Source organism: Adiantum capillus-veneris, chromosome 13, assembly GCF_014529385.1.
Source record: "Adiantum capillus-veneris isolate H3 chromosome 13, ASM1452938v2, whole genome shotgun sequence".
Lineage (NCBI taxonomy): Eukaryota > Viridiplantae > Streptophyta > Polypodiopsida > Polypodiales > Pteridaceae > Adiantum > Adiantum capillus-veneris.
This window is the reverse complement of record NC_140943.1, coordinates 109,996,979-110,013,506: the sequence shown is the minus strand read 5'-3', so window position 1 is coordinate 110,013,506 and position 16,528 is coordinate 109,996,979. Positions and strand designations below refer to the sequence as shown.

The 16,528-nt window shown below is 40.8% G+C and overlaps 1 protein-coding gene across 1 annotated transcript; it reads right to left on the bottom strand.

Annotated features, from left to right (window-relative positions):
- Positions 1-7,520: 7,520 nt before the first annotated feature.
- On the bottom strand, positions 7,521-11,269 carry LOC147444636 (protein SHORT-ROOT-like). The gene is made up of 3 exons (XM_086527908.1): positions 10,994-11,269; positions 9,572-10,192; positions 7,521-8,128 (listed from the first exon to the last, which is right to left on the bottom strand). The coding sequence occupies exons 1-3, from the start codon at positions 11,154-11,156 to the stop codon at positions 7,521-7,523; spliced, it is 1,392 nt and encodes a 463-aa protein (XP_086384034.1). The 5' UTR covers positions 11,157-11,269.
- Positions 11,270-16,528: the final 5,259 nt, after the last annotated feature.

Here is a 16,528-nt window from a genome sequence, read left to right as displayed (position 1 = left end):
TGATCATTCTGGGATTTTCCTCTGATCCCAGGTTCCACTCCTCCACTTCTTGATCATCTAGAAGCAACCAATTTGGTCCTCCTCCTTTTTGTTTGGTCGAATCTTCAGCATAGTCCCAAGAAGGTTCATTCATCTCTGAATCATTATTCTGATTTAGTGGATCCTCTTCAGAACATACTGATTCTTTTATTTGGCCAGTATCCGCTGGTTCCTCCATTCTTCCAGTTAGCTGAGCGGTTCTTTCCCCTGTATTGACTTCAGTAAACTGATCGGGAAATTGTCTCTTCTGCTTGTCAGCTTGTTCTTTGTTTATTAGGACTGCATTCAAATCAATTTCTGCCAGAGGAAAGATGTTCATTGCTGCTAGCATTCGCTCAATTTTCTTAGCTCGGTATTTCTGACACAACTCCTTCAGCCTCAGTTCCTTTTTCCAGCTCCTGGTGTTGTTGGTCTGGATTTTGATTCTGCCACTGGCCCCTTCTATGGTTAAGTTCTGGTTGGAGTAGTCATGAACAGCATGTACTGTTCTTAACCATGGGCCACTCATCTACCACCTTTTCCTTACCCTTGGCCTTCCAAACTTCCCTTTGTTGGGCCCACTTGATGCTGTTGAAGTTGGCTGGTACTTCTGAAATGTCTGGAATCTCTTCAATGATTACTCCTTTGCTCCTGCATCTGGACATTGGGCTGCAAAATGACCATACTTCCCACAGGTGTAGCAATTCATGCTTCTGGTCTGGAAGTTGCCTCTTTCTCTTCCTCTGCCCATTCTTGGTTGGTATCTGCCTCGTCCTTGACTAGTACCACTAGTACCTGGTCCTTCTTCTTGGGCTACTTTGATTGGCTCTGCCTTCACTGGTTCAGTGTAGGCAACCACTGATAGATCCTTTCCTTTCTTAAAATGATGAATTCGGATGCCACAATTATTCCATAAGTGACCGAAGGCCTTGCAGTAGGTACATTGTGGGCATTCCGTGGAGATGTGGTCCTTGGATTTACATCTTGAACACCAAGTCTCCATCTTCCAGACCGGCTGTCTTAGGTGGCTAATCTTTGCAATTTGCCTAGCCATTTCTTCAATTCTCTTAGTCCATGATCCTTTCTTTGATTTTTCCTTTGTCCAATTATCGAAGCTGCTGGATGTTTCACTGGAATCGGTTGCTTTAGTAGCCGAACTACTGCTATTGGTCCTTCGCTTCTTGTGGCTCTTTTCTTTCTTAGCCTGCTGTTCCAGTTTTAATGCTCACAGGACCAGGTCGGTGAATTTCTTTGTAGGGGCTAGTACTTCTTGTTCTCTCAGCTTCTTGCTTCTGAACCCATTCACAAACCATGCCCTTAATCTCTTCTCAGACGGTGGTTCTTGCAACTGTCTGGTCAGTTCTTTGATCTTTTCGGCATAGCTGCGGACTGACAAATTCCTCTGTTTGATCTGATCCAATTCACAAAGAATATCCTCATCCCCTCGATTGTCGGAATATTCCAACCTGAAGGCCTTAAGTAATTTATTATATGATCTCGGTTGGCATGCAGGGTTATGGTAATACCATTTCCTTGCTGCTTCCTTCAAGGTTTGTGGAAAGTATTCCCCCCAATCATCTTCATCAATGTTTTTGAGTTCAACATACTGCTCAAAAGCTTGTATGTGAACATCAGGATCATCCTTTTTCCCTCCTTTGAACATGGGAAAGGAAATCTTCAGGGAAGCGGTGTAATCATTTCGGTTACTGCTGATCCCGCCAGTTCTCTTCTTGGCTTCAGACTAACGCTTGGGAACCTTCTTGCAATTGTCAATGTTAGCATCCCAGTCAATCTTTGTCTCTGTCTCAGTATCAGTATCCTCTCTGTTTTGTCTGCTAGAAGTTCGGTGACTTCCGTTTCTGCCTTTGATATGCTCATCTTTCTAGCGAGACTAAGAACTTTTGGAACTCTTTGCCTTTCGTGCTTCCCGTTCTGCCCGTCTGCGTCGAGAATGACTAGAGTGATGTGAGTCCTGCGCCTCATCAGCCTGACTATGCTCCTCCTGAGCCTCAGTGTCATTCATTTTCTCTTGCTTGGGGTCAAACTCTCTTCCTGACTCCTCAGGAATGGGGTCCACACGATTGGTAGATTTTCGGCCACGATTGGATTTTGGTGCCATTTGCTGAAAACTTCAACTGGGAGAAGAGTCTTTTAGTCAACGAGCTTCAGCTCTAGCCACCGTGATCACCAAAATGGAATTGGAGCTGATCTCTTGAGATAGCTAATTCCAGTGTTGAAGGATTTCAGCTACTTAGAGTAGGAAGAGTTCAGACAGCAGACTAGACAGAAATCAGTGACTAGACTGAAATATGAATACTGAAATGAGAATCAGACTTAAAGACTAGAATAAAGTTCAGATTCAGATTCAGAAGATTGTTGAGAAGTCAATATCACTGGAATATATATATATCATGATTGAGATTACAGTGAATATGATTACAGAGAGAGAAAGTGTAGCCGATAATACTGCCATTGATGCTCAAGTGCAATTATAGCTCCAAGCGCTAATACAAGTGATAACAATTGCCTCCCCGATATCAAAATAATGGGCCCTATTTATATGCTTCGGGTTTACCGTAGTAATTACTCTAGTAATTACTAAATGATTCACTGCCCATCTTCTAAGAACACGTTACCACATGGTGACACGCCAGCCGTCTACAACCTAAAGGACCAACTAGTACCAAAGGACAATAATCTAGTAAGCATTGAATAGTACCAAATAGAAAACAATAACCAATATGGTAAGTAGCAAAACTAGCAAACAATACCTAAAGTACCTGTCAAGTATATCATGCTCCTACCAGAGCACAACAGTCTAGTACACAGTAAATAGTACCAAATTTTAAGTACCAAACAATAAATAGTACCAAATAATTAGTATGAAAAGTTCCAAACAAAAAACTACCAGATGCAAAATGAGGTCTCCAAAGTTTCCAAAATTTAAATATTGAAGTACCAAAAGTAAAGTACCTCAGGTCAAAACATGGTACTTAAAGACTTAATATGTACATCACAATTCATTGCACACAGATATACATACGATGTTCCTACAAAAAGTACCAAAAGAACTCCAAAGTACCCAAAAATATTGAATTTTTCAAGAAGTACCAAATGAAAGTACTCATGGTCAAACCAAGGTACTTAAAAGCACCTAATATGTACATCTCAATACACAAATATAAATATTATGTTCCAACAAAAATCACCAAATGTTCCTACAAGAAGTACCAAATGCTCCTACAAGATGTACCAAATGTACATAAGAAATATTTAGGATGTCCCAAAGGACGCTTTAAGAACTAGCTATATACCAAAAGTACCAAAACAATTCAAATAGTACCCAAGTTTGTTCATGACATTGTACAAAAAGTATGAGATATAAACCAAGACAAGTAGCAAAAGTTCCTATCAAGAATATGGCACTACATACAAGTGCATACAACTGCATGCAAGAATATGTCACTATATACAAGCACAATTAGAGAAAAATAACTTGAAGAACAAGAGGTACCATATGTAAAAATACCTATTCAATTTTCATTTCTAGAGCAAGATTCTTCATCTCCGCAGTGCCTTCGAGTCGACGCAGCACGCATTTATATCAGCTTCCACACCTTTTATCTCATCAACGTCACAAGGAACTTGCCAATGTAGTTCATCGAGGTGTTGCTGGAACAAAAGAATGTCCTCCTTAATTTTCTTTGTGATAGCATTTGAGCCCTCAAACCTTAGTAAACTCGCTTTCTTTTGTTGGAGACTTTCCCTCTTGAGTATTGGGTACTCATCCATTCTGTTTTTCCCTAAAATACAGCAAGAGGAAACAATTAGACATGCCACTATAGTACCAAATGTATAAAGTACTTAACATGCAACCATATTCATGCAACCAACATGCAGATTATGTCTTACAATACCTTAATTAACATGCAACCAAACCAAATGGTACATTGCCAACCATGTAAAGGAACAATACTTACCCTCTTCTTTGTTGTGGATCTGTTCACTTGTGCAAGAGAGGATTTTCCCATGCTCTCTATCATCTTTGATTGATCAATGTTCTGCCTCTTTTTGGCGACTGTAGTACCACTGCTGCTGTGACGCTCGTTCTTGCTGGTAGGAGGCTCATTGCGACTGCTACTACTAGGAGTTTTGAATGAAGTCCCCTTAATCCTAGACTGCTTCTCTCAAAAGATTTGGGTTTGGCTCTAGGTGCACATTTGCGGGCTGGTGTCCTCATGTTGGCAAAGGACAATGGAGGAAGGAAAAGTCACAAGGAGAGCCATGGCAAAGGTGTTTGTGAACAACCTGCAAAGTGCTCTCACGCGCAGTAGGGGGAGAGAGAGTTCAAATCAATCCCAAACGTGTGACCACGATCACGTACTATACCTTGCTAAACCATGATTGCACTCGGTCGTATAATCTTTGAATTGTACCTTTTAAAATGTAACCTTTAAAAAGTCCAAATACAAGTTCCCTCCTCCAAGAACCCTATAACTACCAAAGTGGCAAACAACCAAATGGATAAAATTTTTGTACCACCAAACCCTGCTTTCAACCTCTAGGAACTTAAGGAGTTTGGTTTAGCCAGCGTGGAGCAAGGTTAATGAGGGTCCATCTCACTCATGTCGTTGAGTGTTATAGTTACCTCTACACACAAGTACATCTCGTACTTGAAGGACATTCTTCTTACGGACATCCTTACCTGAGACATATTCCACATAATATGAGTTTATGGGATAGACACGGACGTGCACCATTTCAATTATGTGTCGTAACAAAGTCCGTAGGTGTTGATCAAATCCGTTTTATAGACCATTTTCAGCACATCGTATTAGGAATAATTTCAATGGCCACGAATTGTCGGGTACTTAGAACGACTTGTTCAGGTTACAAGTGTTGCTAGAAAACATTCATGGATGGTTGTTTATACATGTAGCAAGGCTATATATTATGAATGAAAATGTTTCATTGTTTGTACCTAGAAGTAACTTATGTTTCACAGTCTCTCATGGTTCAAATGTTTCAACAAGGCTTGCAAATGATTGCAGTAGAAAGGGTTTAAATTTTTTTTTTCAGAACTATTTACAGTCCTCTTTCATGTGTGCTATGAGCATCATATTGGCCATAATAATTGGAAAGTATGATCATGAATATGCACATTCGGATCTGTTTTAGCTAAATACATGCACAAGTCTACATGTTATGGGCCCTAGTGTTTAGCAAAGGATGATTTGGAGTGGCATGCACCTTCATAAAATAGATCTAACAATCACCAATAGAGATCATAGCTCGGTTTGGGTAATCTTTCAAGTTAACCAAGATGGTTATTCATAACATTGTTGATTTCTCAAGAATATTGTAAAGCAATGTAAACCTTTTTTACTAGTCATTTGGAAAGACTGTCTGTAAACTATGGGAAAACACACCTTAGTACTATCATTTATCCCAAAAGGATTGGTAGACTACAAGTGCAATCTTGTGCTAAAGAATATGCAAAGTGAATTTGTTAGCACCAAGCAATCCGATTAGAAAGCATGTATCGCTCTAGTTGGAGTTTGCTTACCATAAGGTAAAGCATGTTTGCGACTAGGTTTAGTCTCTTCATGTTTAAGTCAGGTTTGCAACCTTGCATACTAGCTATGGTGGGATTGTTTACTCATAAAAAGATATTAAGTCAAGGACTTATACTTTGCTTATGATTTACACCAGCCAGTTACTTTCATGGAAAGTGAAAAGAGGTACTCTTTTAGGTACATCTTTGTGGAAGGTAGGTTTTACAAGAACGAGCTACTCTTAGAAGGGAGGGTGATGAAAAGCCAAGCTTTGCTAGTGTATACACAAACTATTAGATTTTGTAACTTTAAGCAAGTTTAGAAGACCAGGAACCGTCTATCTGTAGCTAGTTTCTCAGAGATTATCCAAGAAAGCAGGGAAATGCTTATGAAAAGAAAAACTTGGACGAGTGGAATTGTGTAATGTTCGCCGTCATGACTTTTAACGATGTATAAGGGAATATGGGTTATGGCTTGCCTTTGTCAGAGGCGTTTTCTAGTTACATTATGTATTGAGCAATCCCTCAAGGCTCGACACAAGCTTGAGTAATTTTTTTGATGATTCTAATTCACTCACAATTGTGAGTTTGGCAAAAAAGATATCAGGAGACTAGAGAGAAGTGGACTACTTATTAACATTTCCATGTGGAGGCAAAATAAAGCATTTTGATCTTTCCAATTAAGTTGCAGACAAGTTTCCTCCCATGTAACGCTTTATAAGGGCTCGAGTATCATCCATGACAAGTTCACTAAAAGGGGACACTTTGAAGCTTAAAGTTTGCACCGGTTTCCCTTTTCTCACATGAGATTGGACTCACAAAGCTTTCTAGTTCTTCATAATCAACATACGTGTTCAAATATTAATTGTTCCTCACTAGTTTTAAAAAAACTCACTTCCTATGAGTCAAAATTTGGAGATTCATTCTCTTGAAATTTTCATAGACAGAAAGGTCTCACGTGGGCATAATGTTTTGTTGCACCCAAAGGATCAAAAGAGTTTTCACTGTTGCAGGATTTTTGAACTATTTTCTCATATATATTACCGGTTTTCCTTCCCTTTACTATGGTTTGCAACCGCCGAGTCTCGATTTTCAACCGGCTCAAGGCTAACCTGAGGCAAACCTTTTCCAAACATTGATAGTATGGTTTGAACTCCTATATTAAGCTATGGGTTCACCTTGTATGGTATAATTGCTAGAGTGTAGGAGGTTGTACCGTTGTAAATTTATGGTTTATAGGATGTATGGCAATATATTAGGCATACAGTGGAATGGAATTGCATTGCATTGTCCTCGTATATGTGATTCTCCAATCCACCCCTAATGTTATTTATAGTTAAGTTGAATGTCAACAATATGTTATCTACTTTTTCATTGAATGGAGTTGTTGTCCACAAAGAACAAAGCTCAACGCATTCATTTTGTTGTAAAACTACTACATCGTGTGCAAGGGATATCGGTAAAATCCTTAATCTATGAATTTTCTATGATTCGAACACACCCTTTTTCTATTCAACCTTTGAATTGTTATTTCTTGAAGCTCCTTAAATGATACCCCTTTCTAAATAAAAATGTGACATTTTTCATATTAGAAATATCCTTTTGTTGACCCGAGGTGATAGGTAAATATAATATAGGTGATGTCCCCAAGGTACAAAGTACCCGTATTTCATGGCAAGGTTTCATGCTATTGCTCTCAAACTCTGCTCTCAAACCCAATGCAATGTTTCCTTTTGATTGAAGAAAAGAGCTAGACGAGCATTGTTGTCCTAATGATCACATCATATTTGGAAGTTGTTGTGTGATACTGAAATTGGTAAATGTGCATCTTTTAGATTTCCAATAGCTCATGCATCTCTGGTTTTAGCTCATTGTGCCTCCTACAACCCTTTTCTGAAAACTTTGGGACTTTAAAACGTCGTGAGACTAGATAGAAGCCGACTACTTATTAACATTTCCATGTGGAGGAAAATACAGTCTTTTGATCTTTCCAATTAAGGTGCACACAAGTTCTCTCTTGATTAGAATCAAGGCTCCAACCTTCCTTGTAACGCTTTATAAGGGCTCGAACATCATCCATGACATCTTCACTAAAAGGGGACACTTTGAAGCCTGATTTTGTCAACCTTTCACCCCATTGGACACTGGTTTCCCTCTTCTCACATGAGATTGCACTCACAGAGCCTTGTGATTCTTCATGACCAACATCATATGAAGGTGTACAAGCAAGCAAATTGAGCACATTACGCCCCACTATCCGTTCAAGTATCAACCTTTCCTCACTAATTTTTGGAAAACTCACTTGGAGTGTCTCAAAATACAAGGAATAAAAGCGAAGAGACTCGCTAATGTTATGTAAAAAATCTTGAGGAACCATGTCAGCTTCCTCCTCTATGAGGGTCAAAATTTTGGGATTCATTCGCTGGAAATTTTGCAGCATACGATCTCTACCATCTTCAATTGGTTCAATGTTTGTATTTACATTACTTGATAATGTTTCCACCTTTGTGGACACTTGATGAAGAGCCAAATTACAATTAATGGCCAATGCTTCACCTGCAAAAGAGAACTAGAAGGTTAAGAAAGCCGGACCCAAATTGAAGATATATTTACAGATTATTCAAATCTCAATGCAAAAGAAAGTTCGGCATTCTTCATACATAGAAAGGTCTAACATGGGCATAATATTCTTTTTCACACTACGGATCAAAAGATTTTTCATTGAGCACATGATGTCAACTATTTTGTAAGGTCCCTTCAAATGACTGAAAAAAAAATTGTTTTGAAAATTTTGTGTGTCTATAGAGGATCTTGTTTTGGATCTTAAAAGTTGAAAGCTAGTATTTCAGTCCCATTTCAAATACATTGATGATTAATTCTCCCATGTGTTTGATGCTAGATTTGTATCATTAATAGAACCAAATACATTTTCAATGTGTATCTTTGAGGTATATTTTGCTTTGAATTGATACTTTCTAACGTATAATTGCCGGAGTGTAGGAGGTTGCACCATTGTAAATTTTATGGATTATAGAATTTAGGGTAAGATAATAGGCAAGTACTCATTAGAATGGATTTGCATACAAATAATTATAGCCCTCTTATATGTGATTCTCCAAGTAACCCCCTAAATTTCTTGTGTAGATACATGTTTTATATGGCGGCAAAAAGTGGTGGTATTGCACCATGTCAAGATGGACAAAAGTTGTATTTTGTAATCACATTTATGTTTAATGTAAACAAAATGCCCCCCCAACAAGGGAGTTTCACCCGTTTGCCCGCCCGTGGGGTTGGCATGTGCCGTGGGGAATATACAGTGACCGTCTGTTCACTGTATATTAAAACTCTACCTATCGTATGGGGATTTTTCCATGTACATTCTATTATTGAACTTTGCATGCCCCTTATGCTTGCTCGAAATTGGAGCTATGGTTAGTAGCAACATAAGCACTATGCCCCTAGAGTTTGACATGGTTAAGAATTAAGTCATTTATGAATAATGGAAATGAGGCCAATAGGTGTGCCAAATTTTGAAAACGGGTTCAGTTAAAGCGAATCTTTGATACATTGTGTATCAAAGGATAGTACAAGGTGCATCCTTTTCAACTTCAAACTATGTGAAGTATTCTGCAAATTTAGCCCTTCTAACTACAAGAAGTAGGATTTATCTTCAAAATGTGTAAACAAGTGGTAAACCTAAACTTGTTCCCATACAGGCTCCTCACGATCAAGAACCCATGCCTAGTTTATTGCAAGGCTTGTGCATGTTGAAGAGTTGGCAAATTTTGGGCAGAATATTTCTTGAAAAGCGACAAGCGACAGAAATTATGCATGGAATCATTTTGTAAAAATTGATCCAAAGGATCAAGGAAAAGAGAATTAAACTTTCCTAAAGCCAATTTAGGCCACACAATGACTTTGCTAATAAGAAAATGACTTTTGCGTTTAACCTTCAGCATATGTAGCATTGAATCTCAAAGAATGGAAGGTAGCATTTACCTGATTGGAGATCTAAAAGTGAAGATAGTTTTTCGTGATCATGAAGCTTGTCCATGTTCATTTCGTGGTGCACCTTGAACTCGAAAGGAACCCCCATAAGCCTTGCAAACCTCTCCAACCGTGCACCCACCTCCTTCATAACTTTCATGGAGGATGTGTCATGTGAGAGGATAATGGTGGACAACCTCAAGGAAGGCGCTCCATCCGGCCTTGTTGCGAGTGCTTCTAGTAGGGTAGGCCACTGAGTGCAGAATGTGTTGCTCATGTCTAAAATGTGAACCTTGCTTTCCCCATCAAATGCCTCCAGTATGGCCCCATTGCAAGCAACATGTCCAAATGTGGTCCAAGGGCTCACCTCTTGAAACTTGAGGATGGTCTTCCTCATAGAATCAAAAGAAGAACTTCTCTCCATGGCTAAGCAAAGGGCCTTCTGAGAGGCGAGCCCACTCCCACTCATCTTACAAAACAAGGCTTGCAAGAAGTAGAAGGCAAGTCTTTGCTCACAGTCACCGTAGGGTGAGGCTAGCTCGTTCAGTATCCATAACAAATGTTGCACTCTTCCGTCGGATTTGCTTGAGATGGCTTTTGCACACTCCAACACAAGAACGCCGGTCCATTTACCTGAAAGGGAAATAAGAGTACATGACTTGCTACTCACCAATCACTCATGTATGAGTCTATGTGTTTGCACACATGATGAAATTAGAAAGCCTCACAAATGGTACCTACACAATCACTCATTGTATGAGCTATGGATGTTGCATGAATGATGAAGTATATGCAATTACAAAGCTTAACCAGCTTGTAATTCAAAAAATTGTACGTCGCACCATCGTCAATCAGTATACACACACATGTGCCTTGAATAGTGCCATGCACAAATACCATCAATTAAGGCATGTTTTTGTAGACGTCGTAACTGATGTTACCATTCATCGTAAGAATGTGCACTATGTGTGCATGTAGGTTTCTTTCGAATGTGAACATGAAGCGCAACAAATGGTGCCCATATATGGGTGTGACAACCATGGGTGCATAAAAAAGAGGGATGTATGTATTGTTGCATATATGCGTGCGAATACATGGTCATATGATGACTGCAAATGCACACTCTTCTCGCTAACAATTATGCCATTAAACCTTGTTTATTTCTTTTGCGATGCACCACAAGGATTTGGTGGGGATTGAACTCAAATCTAGCCCATTAGCATACACAGCACAAACACTAACCACCCTGTGTTTGACAGCATGATGTACAATGCTTGTGGGAAAAAGGAAAGTTCAATGTTTTTGTCCCGAGTTCAAATCCCAGCTACTTCATACGAAGCTACTGACAAAAAAGAAGGGTTCACCAAGCGTAAGGTGGAAAATGCATCAACATGTGAGTACCTCAGTGCTGTGTGTGTGTGTGAGAGAGAGTACCTTCACTTCCATCTGGAGCAAGATTCCCAAATTGACTGAGAGAGTCGCCAAACTCTTGGAGCAAAGATTCGATGGGGACGGCGCCCAGATGAGCTTCATCTGCGTCTTCAGTTTGGGAGGAAGAAGGGTCGCTGTTGAGAGGAGCGATCATGGTCATCAACATGCAGCTGCAGAACAAAACGCTTGCAATCGCAAGTCAAGCTTGGTCATGGGCAGCGAAGATTGGAGCGCAGATGGCGGGGGGAGAGAGAGAGAGAGAGAGAGAGAGAAGTTAGAACCCTGGACAGCATATAGGACGAGCGATCCCTCGATGAACCCAATTTTCAAGGACGCTTTTAAATGGGAACCCAACTTGCCTTGAAAGGTAAAGCTTCTGTTTTTAGTGAATCGGGACATTCAAAGTGGAGCCTCACTCTCTCCTTGACCCACATATGGCGGTTTCTCCTTATTCCTAGCTCGGGCTCTCAAGAGTCCGTTCACATGAGTTGCAAGCTCCTTACTGCTGCCTTATGCCACAACATTGGAGAAACTTACGTAACTCACTGCAAGCAAAACTGCAATGGGAAGCCCAATGCAATTTGAACTCTGACAAAGTCAACATAGCTCACGATGTCCTAACCACCCAACCATCAAGGCAATTGTTGATCTCATTGATTCTCGCGTTCACTTACACACTTGATGCCTCTACACATTGTCGTGCATCCCATCTTCGCCTAAGCCAGGTCGGCTGTGCACGGTGCCATCCATCCCCTCCTACTACTTGCACGATGCCCGTTGTGTGGCTCCATCTCTAGTTGGTTGTCTCACCGCCACGCATCCCCTCTGTTCCTTTCCCTTTGCTAGAAATGGATTTGTGCTAGATTCCTTCTAATAGAGCAGTTTTCAAATCAATGTCAATACTAGTGGGAAAGATATTAACAAGAATATCCCCTACAACACCACACTAGTTACTTTTGGCACACCCTCTTGTGGAGGAGTGCTAGTACAAACCCACCCCAACATTTAATTGACAGAGACCTACCCAAATGGGATCGATGGTCCACATCAAAAGGCTTCAGTGGTGTAATTCTTGCTATTGCTCGAATTTTTGAACTAAGGATGGATTGCAAGTGTGTCATGCTTTGTGATCTTTAGGTGATCATGTTGTGAACCAGGTTGCGAGCTTTGCTACTATAGGTAGTTGTGTGTGTTGTGATGCGGACACCATGTGAATTGTGTGTGAAGCAAGTGTTAACAACATTGATGGGCACCCTCAATCTCTACATTTAAAATTCAGTGTTACGTTCAAAAACAAAAGCATTAGCCAGCTTTTAGAGGGCTTCCCCATAGGCCCTCTAATGGCAACAATAGGGGGCCCTGTATCTTTGTGCCCCATATCTCCCACTCACCCTCATCCTGATAACATGGCCTATAGTTAAGCACTTTCAATAGGAAGTGTTTTAACCACCCTCTACGTTGTTGAAGCGCATCGTCACATGCAATTTGGAGTATTCTTGTACTATTTTGGTGCTTCAACAGCTTTCAACTGGCTGTTGTGCTCAACTGCGTTGTGGACGACCTGTAGTCCATGCTTATGGGCCTTTAAATCACCATACCCAAGTTTAATCAGCACCATGATGGCCCTCCAAACTAGCGGGCCCATGGGGGAACCCTCTCAAAGCTTTAAACTTGGAAAAGGGAGGTTGTGAATTTGAAACCCATCCTCGCGGACATTTTGTCCCTCCACCCACAATTTGTAGTTGTTGCCAATCATTTTCGATCACTTGTTGTTGAAATCCATCTTAGATGGGAGATGTTGTATAATCCCATGGACAAACCCATGCATAAATTGCCCATGAAGGTTTGCATAGTTGGTCGATTGTGCTTGTCATCATCTCAACAAAAGGTTCAATCCCCTCCTCCCCTAAAAACACCTTGTAACCATATGGTGAGCGCGCACTTTCTCTCTGGGTAACCCCACCACGAAGGGGATAATCAAAAAGAGGGGGGGAGGGATGGGACTCAATCAATGAGACAACCATTGATATCCAAGATCTTTAGGATGATTATGGATAAGTCCTCAATTCCGCATGAGATTATCAAAGCAAAGATAGCGATAGCAGTTGAGGCCTTGGTCACAAATTACTAACGTGCCAACCATTGAAGATGAAGGGGGTTATGAAGGGCAGTTAAGAAGTCCTATAAATAGGATTGAGGTCTCATTTCTGAGACATCCAGATCCAAAACTGAACCAGCACTTTGGTGCAAGAGGACAAGCCAATCGTACTTAAAGTTTGAATGACCGAGACAAACCCAGAATGATTTTTTTTTTTCCTTTGTAGTTAGATACTTTATGGATTTCATCAGCTTTCGGGACTCTCATGTACGACCTCTTAGTGTTGAGACCCGATGTAGCAGCTACAGTGGGAGCGTTTGCAATTTGGGCTGTCAGTCGGGCGATGGCTGACACTAGCATGATGCATCATGGAGCAGCTCCGGGCCATTACAGGATACTTGCAAGGTATGCATGCTGATTCTAGCAAGGATATACGCTTCCGCACACCGCTAGAGCCTACACGGCAGTATGCATTGGCTTAGAAAGATCCAGTGGGCATAGGAGTTTCCTCCCTTACCTATTGTACATACTATTAGGTCCTATAGTAGTACCATTTATCGGCACATTCGCCTTTAAGTGGGAGATTGTTGGGGTAAAGACGGTGTGCTGCTTACCCTGGTCGGACATACCAGAAACGTCTGAACACCCGTTACTTGTACACACCTTATTCTTTACTAGTTAGGAGAATGAGGGGTTCTCTCACACACAAAGTTTTGAGCTACACCACCCACACAACGTCTACTCTCTCCCTCTCCCATTCTCACATGCACACACCGCACCGCATATGCACCACGCACGCATTTGTGCACACACACTCTTCATTAATAGCATTTGAAGGCCCTTTGTGCTAGCTCACCCACCTGCGTATGCATTCCTCATGGCTAGAGTATGTCATGACACCCAAGTCACATTAATTTAGTTGACCAATAATTGTGTATTGATTTTACATAGAAGGAGAGCTCTGGGTTGGACTTTACAAAATCCATGAGAATGGTATTTATGGATCTTCTCATACCAAGCACGTGGTGCTTCTTTCAATCCATACAACACTTTTTTTTTCCCGAGCCATGACATCATTTAGAGACCATATTTAGGCTGAGTTCAGACTGAGCCGGTGGAAGAAAGAAGTCTTCGCAAATCTGTCGCCGCCTACTGTGAACAGTGTGGAGGTGGAACAGTGAAAAAGCAAAGGGGGTTGAGAGAGGCCATCAACTCTTCCGAGGGGGGGGGGGGGTGGAAGAAAAATGGAGGGCCGGCAAAAGAGTGCCTCAACTTCAACCAATCAACTTTCACCATGGAGCATTGACGCCCCTTCGCAGTTTTCTTCCGCCACCTAGTCTGAACCCACCCTTATATCAGCTATCTAGGGAGCCACCCCTAACGACCTGCCCCCTTGCCCTTGATACACAAGGTTAATTATCATGTTCTTCACAAATCTTCTGTTTTCAGGATTTTTCCCTTTCCTAAGCTGTAATGTACCCAACATTTATCCATATAAGTCATTTCAGTTATTTTGCAAAGTAATTGAGATTCTCAATTTTGTGAGTCATCACGAGTTTATCAAAGCAATCGGATTGAAAATTGGGTTCAGAATCTATTTATTTATGATCTTTCTTTATGTGGAACAATAGGTTTATGTGGGAACTTAATCTATGTGTGCTTAGAGATAGTATTTTTAGAAAAGAAAGAAAGGCGAGTCAAAATTAGGATACTTCTTTCTTTCTCTCTCTCAAGATAGAATGGGAACTTGTACATATAGAGCTTCTTATAAATCGCGCATATGATTCGTGAACGTCAAAAAAAAAATTTAATAAAAAATTTAAGAGCTGTGACGGCGCACGAACTTTTCCTTCTCCTATTCTTGAAACCCTCTCAGTATTCTTAGCACCCCCCTAGGGCCTATATAAAGGACCCTTCTCCTCTCACTTTGAACACACACCTCCACAGAAGCGAAAGCTCTCTTGCAACGACACGCCGGAGGAAGCCTCTTTCCCTTATCCTCTCACCTTCAAGTCATTTCCATCTCCAATCATCGAGGTGCCGTCTCCCGGTTTGTTAACACTCACTCTCTCTCTCCAACAACACGATTTTCTTTTCTCTATTCCGAAACTATGGCTCCGAAGTGTGTAATGCGAAGTTCTAAGGACGCCCATGCCGTTGCACCACCAAGGAAGGTGGGAAGGAAGGTGTCTACTCCGAACGTATCTCATGTGGAAGCATCAACCAAAGAAGAAGCCGAAGCCGTCCAACCTCCAGCACAGGAGTTAGCCACACGCGCTCCAAATCCGGTAAGACAAATTTATAATTTTGCATTGCTACTCATGTTTGACTTGGGAAGCTAAGCATAGGGAACCCCTTAAACTGTCCGAGAAACGTGATTCTATCACAAGGAACAAGCATATGCTTTTATAAATTAGTGAAAGAAGTGTTTGATAAATTTCAATGTTTGTTGAATTGTTATTGCTTGATAAATAGTTATTGTTTGATAAGTGTTACTGGTTGATATGAAGAGTTGGTTGATCATGTTTGGAAAATCATTTAAAGAGAAAAAATGTTGAAAGAATATATTTTGTTCCTCACGGGTAGCGAGATGATCCCACGGTTGGTGGAGATGAAGCTGAGGTTATCGGCTCTCTTTTGTTCCTCGCGGTTAGCAAGATGCCTTGTGGTTAGAGAGATGGGAAGGATGTGCAATTCGCGGTTAGCGAATAAATCCTTTGCAAAGGCTCTGTTGGTTAAACAGAGAAAGTCTGCGGGTGTAGCGGTAACTTATGAGAAATTGGAAAAGTTATTTTTGTTGAATAATAGGGCTATCTTCATTAGGCTTTGTTTGAATTGTTTTGGTATTGTTTGAAGGGATGTATAAAAAAACCTGTGTTTGGAATTAATTAAGGAGAACTGTTTGTATATGTAAAACAGTGTAATAAAAAGTATGAGTGTGGGGTGGAAAGTGGGGACTGCCTCAGGTTGCCAATCAAGGATGGGTGGTCTCGATTAGTCGAGAAACTCTCCACTCCTTCTTATTAAGGGAAGTGAATTTAGAGACTTATTGTGCCAAGAGTCGAGATGGCCCAAATCTACGTGACACAAGAATACTATTTAGTTAAACTAAGTCTCATATCATATTTACGATTTATGGATGGCGGCCGTGCCTCTTAAACGTGGGAAAAAGGCGTCGTTTATGGATTCGAAATATGTTAATGGGATTTCATCTTTATGTTAGGAAACAGCTTCATTAGAATCTTAGATTTATCGACCTGGCTTGTGGAGTATGACCTTTAAAACCACATAAACGATGGATAGAGGACTTCCTCTCTTCTGTTGCTCGTATCTCTACTTTGTGGAAACGGGCCATCTATCAAGTCACCCCAATCTTCTTGGGGTTGGGGACCTCACATAAGCATTCCGCTGACAACAAGGCATATGTAACCCTAGACCAA

What these genes read in the sequence shown, in the direction of transcription:
- LOC147444636 (XM_086527908.1), bottom strand. Translation starts at nt 11,156, where the DNA reads ATGTTGATGACCATGATCGCTCCTCTCAACAGCGACCCTTCTTCCTCC. An exon ending in TGCTCCAGATGGAAGTGAAG is followed by an intron (nt 10,193 to 10,993) that starts GTACTCTCTCTC and finishes TTTCCCTTTCAG; the next exon opens with GTAAATGGACCGGCGTTCTT. An exon ending in ACTTTTAGATCTCCAATCAG is followed by an intron (nt 8,129 to 9,571) that starts GTAAATGCTACC and finishes TCTCTTTTGCAG; the next exon opens with GTGAAGCATTGGCCATTAAT.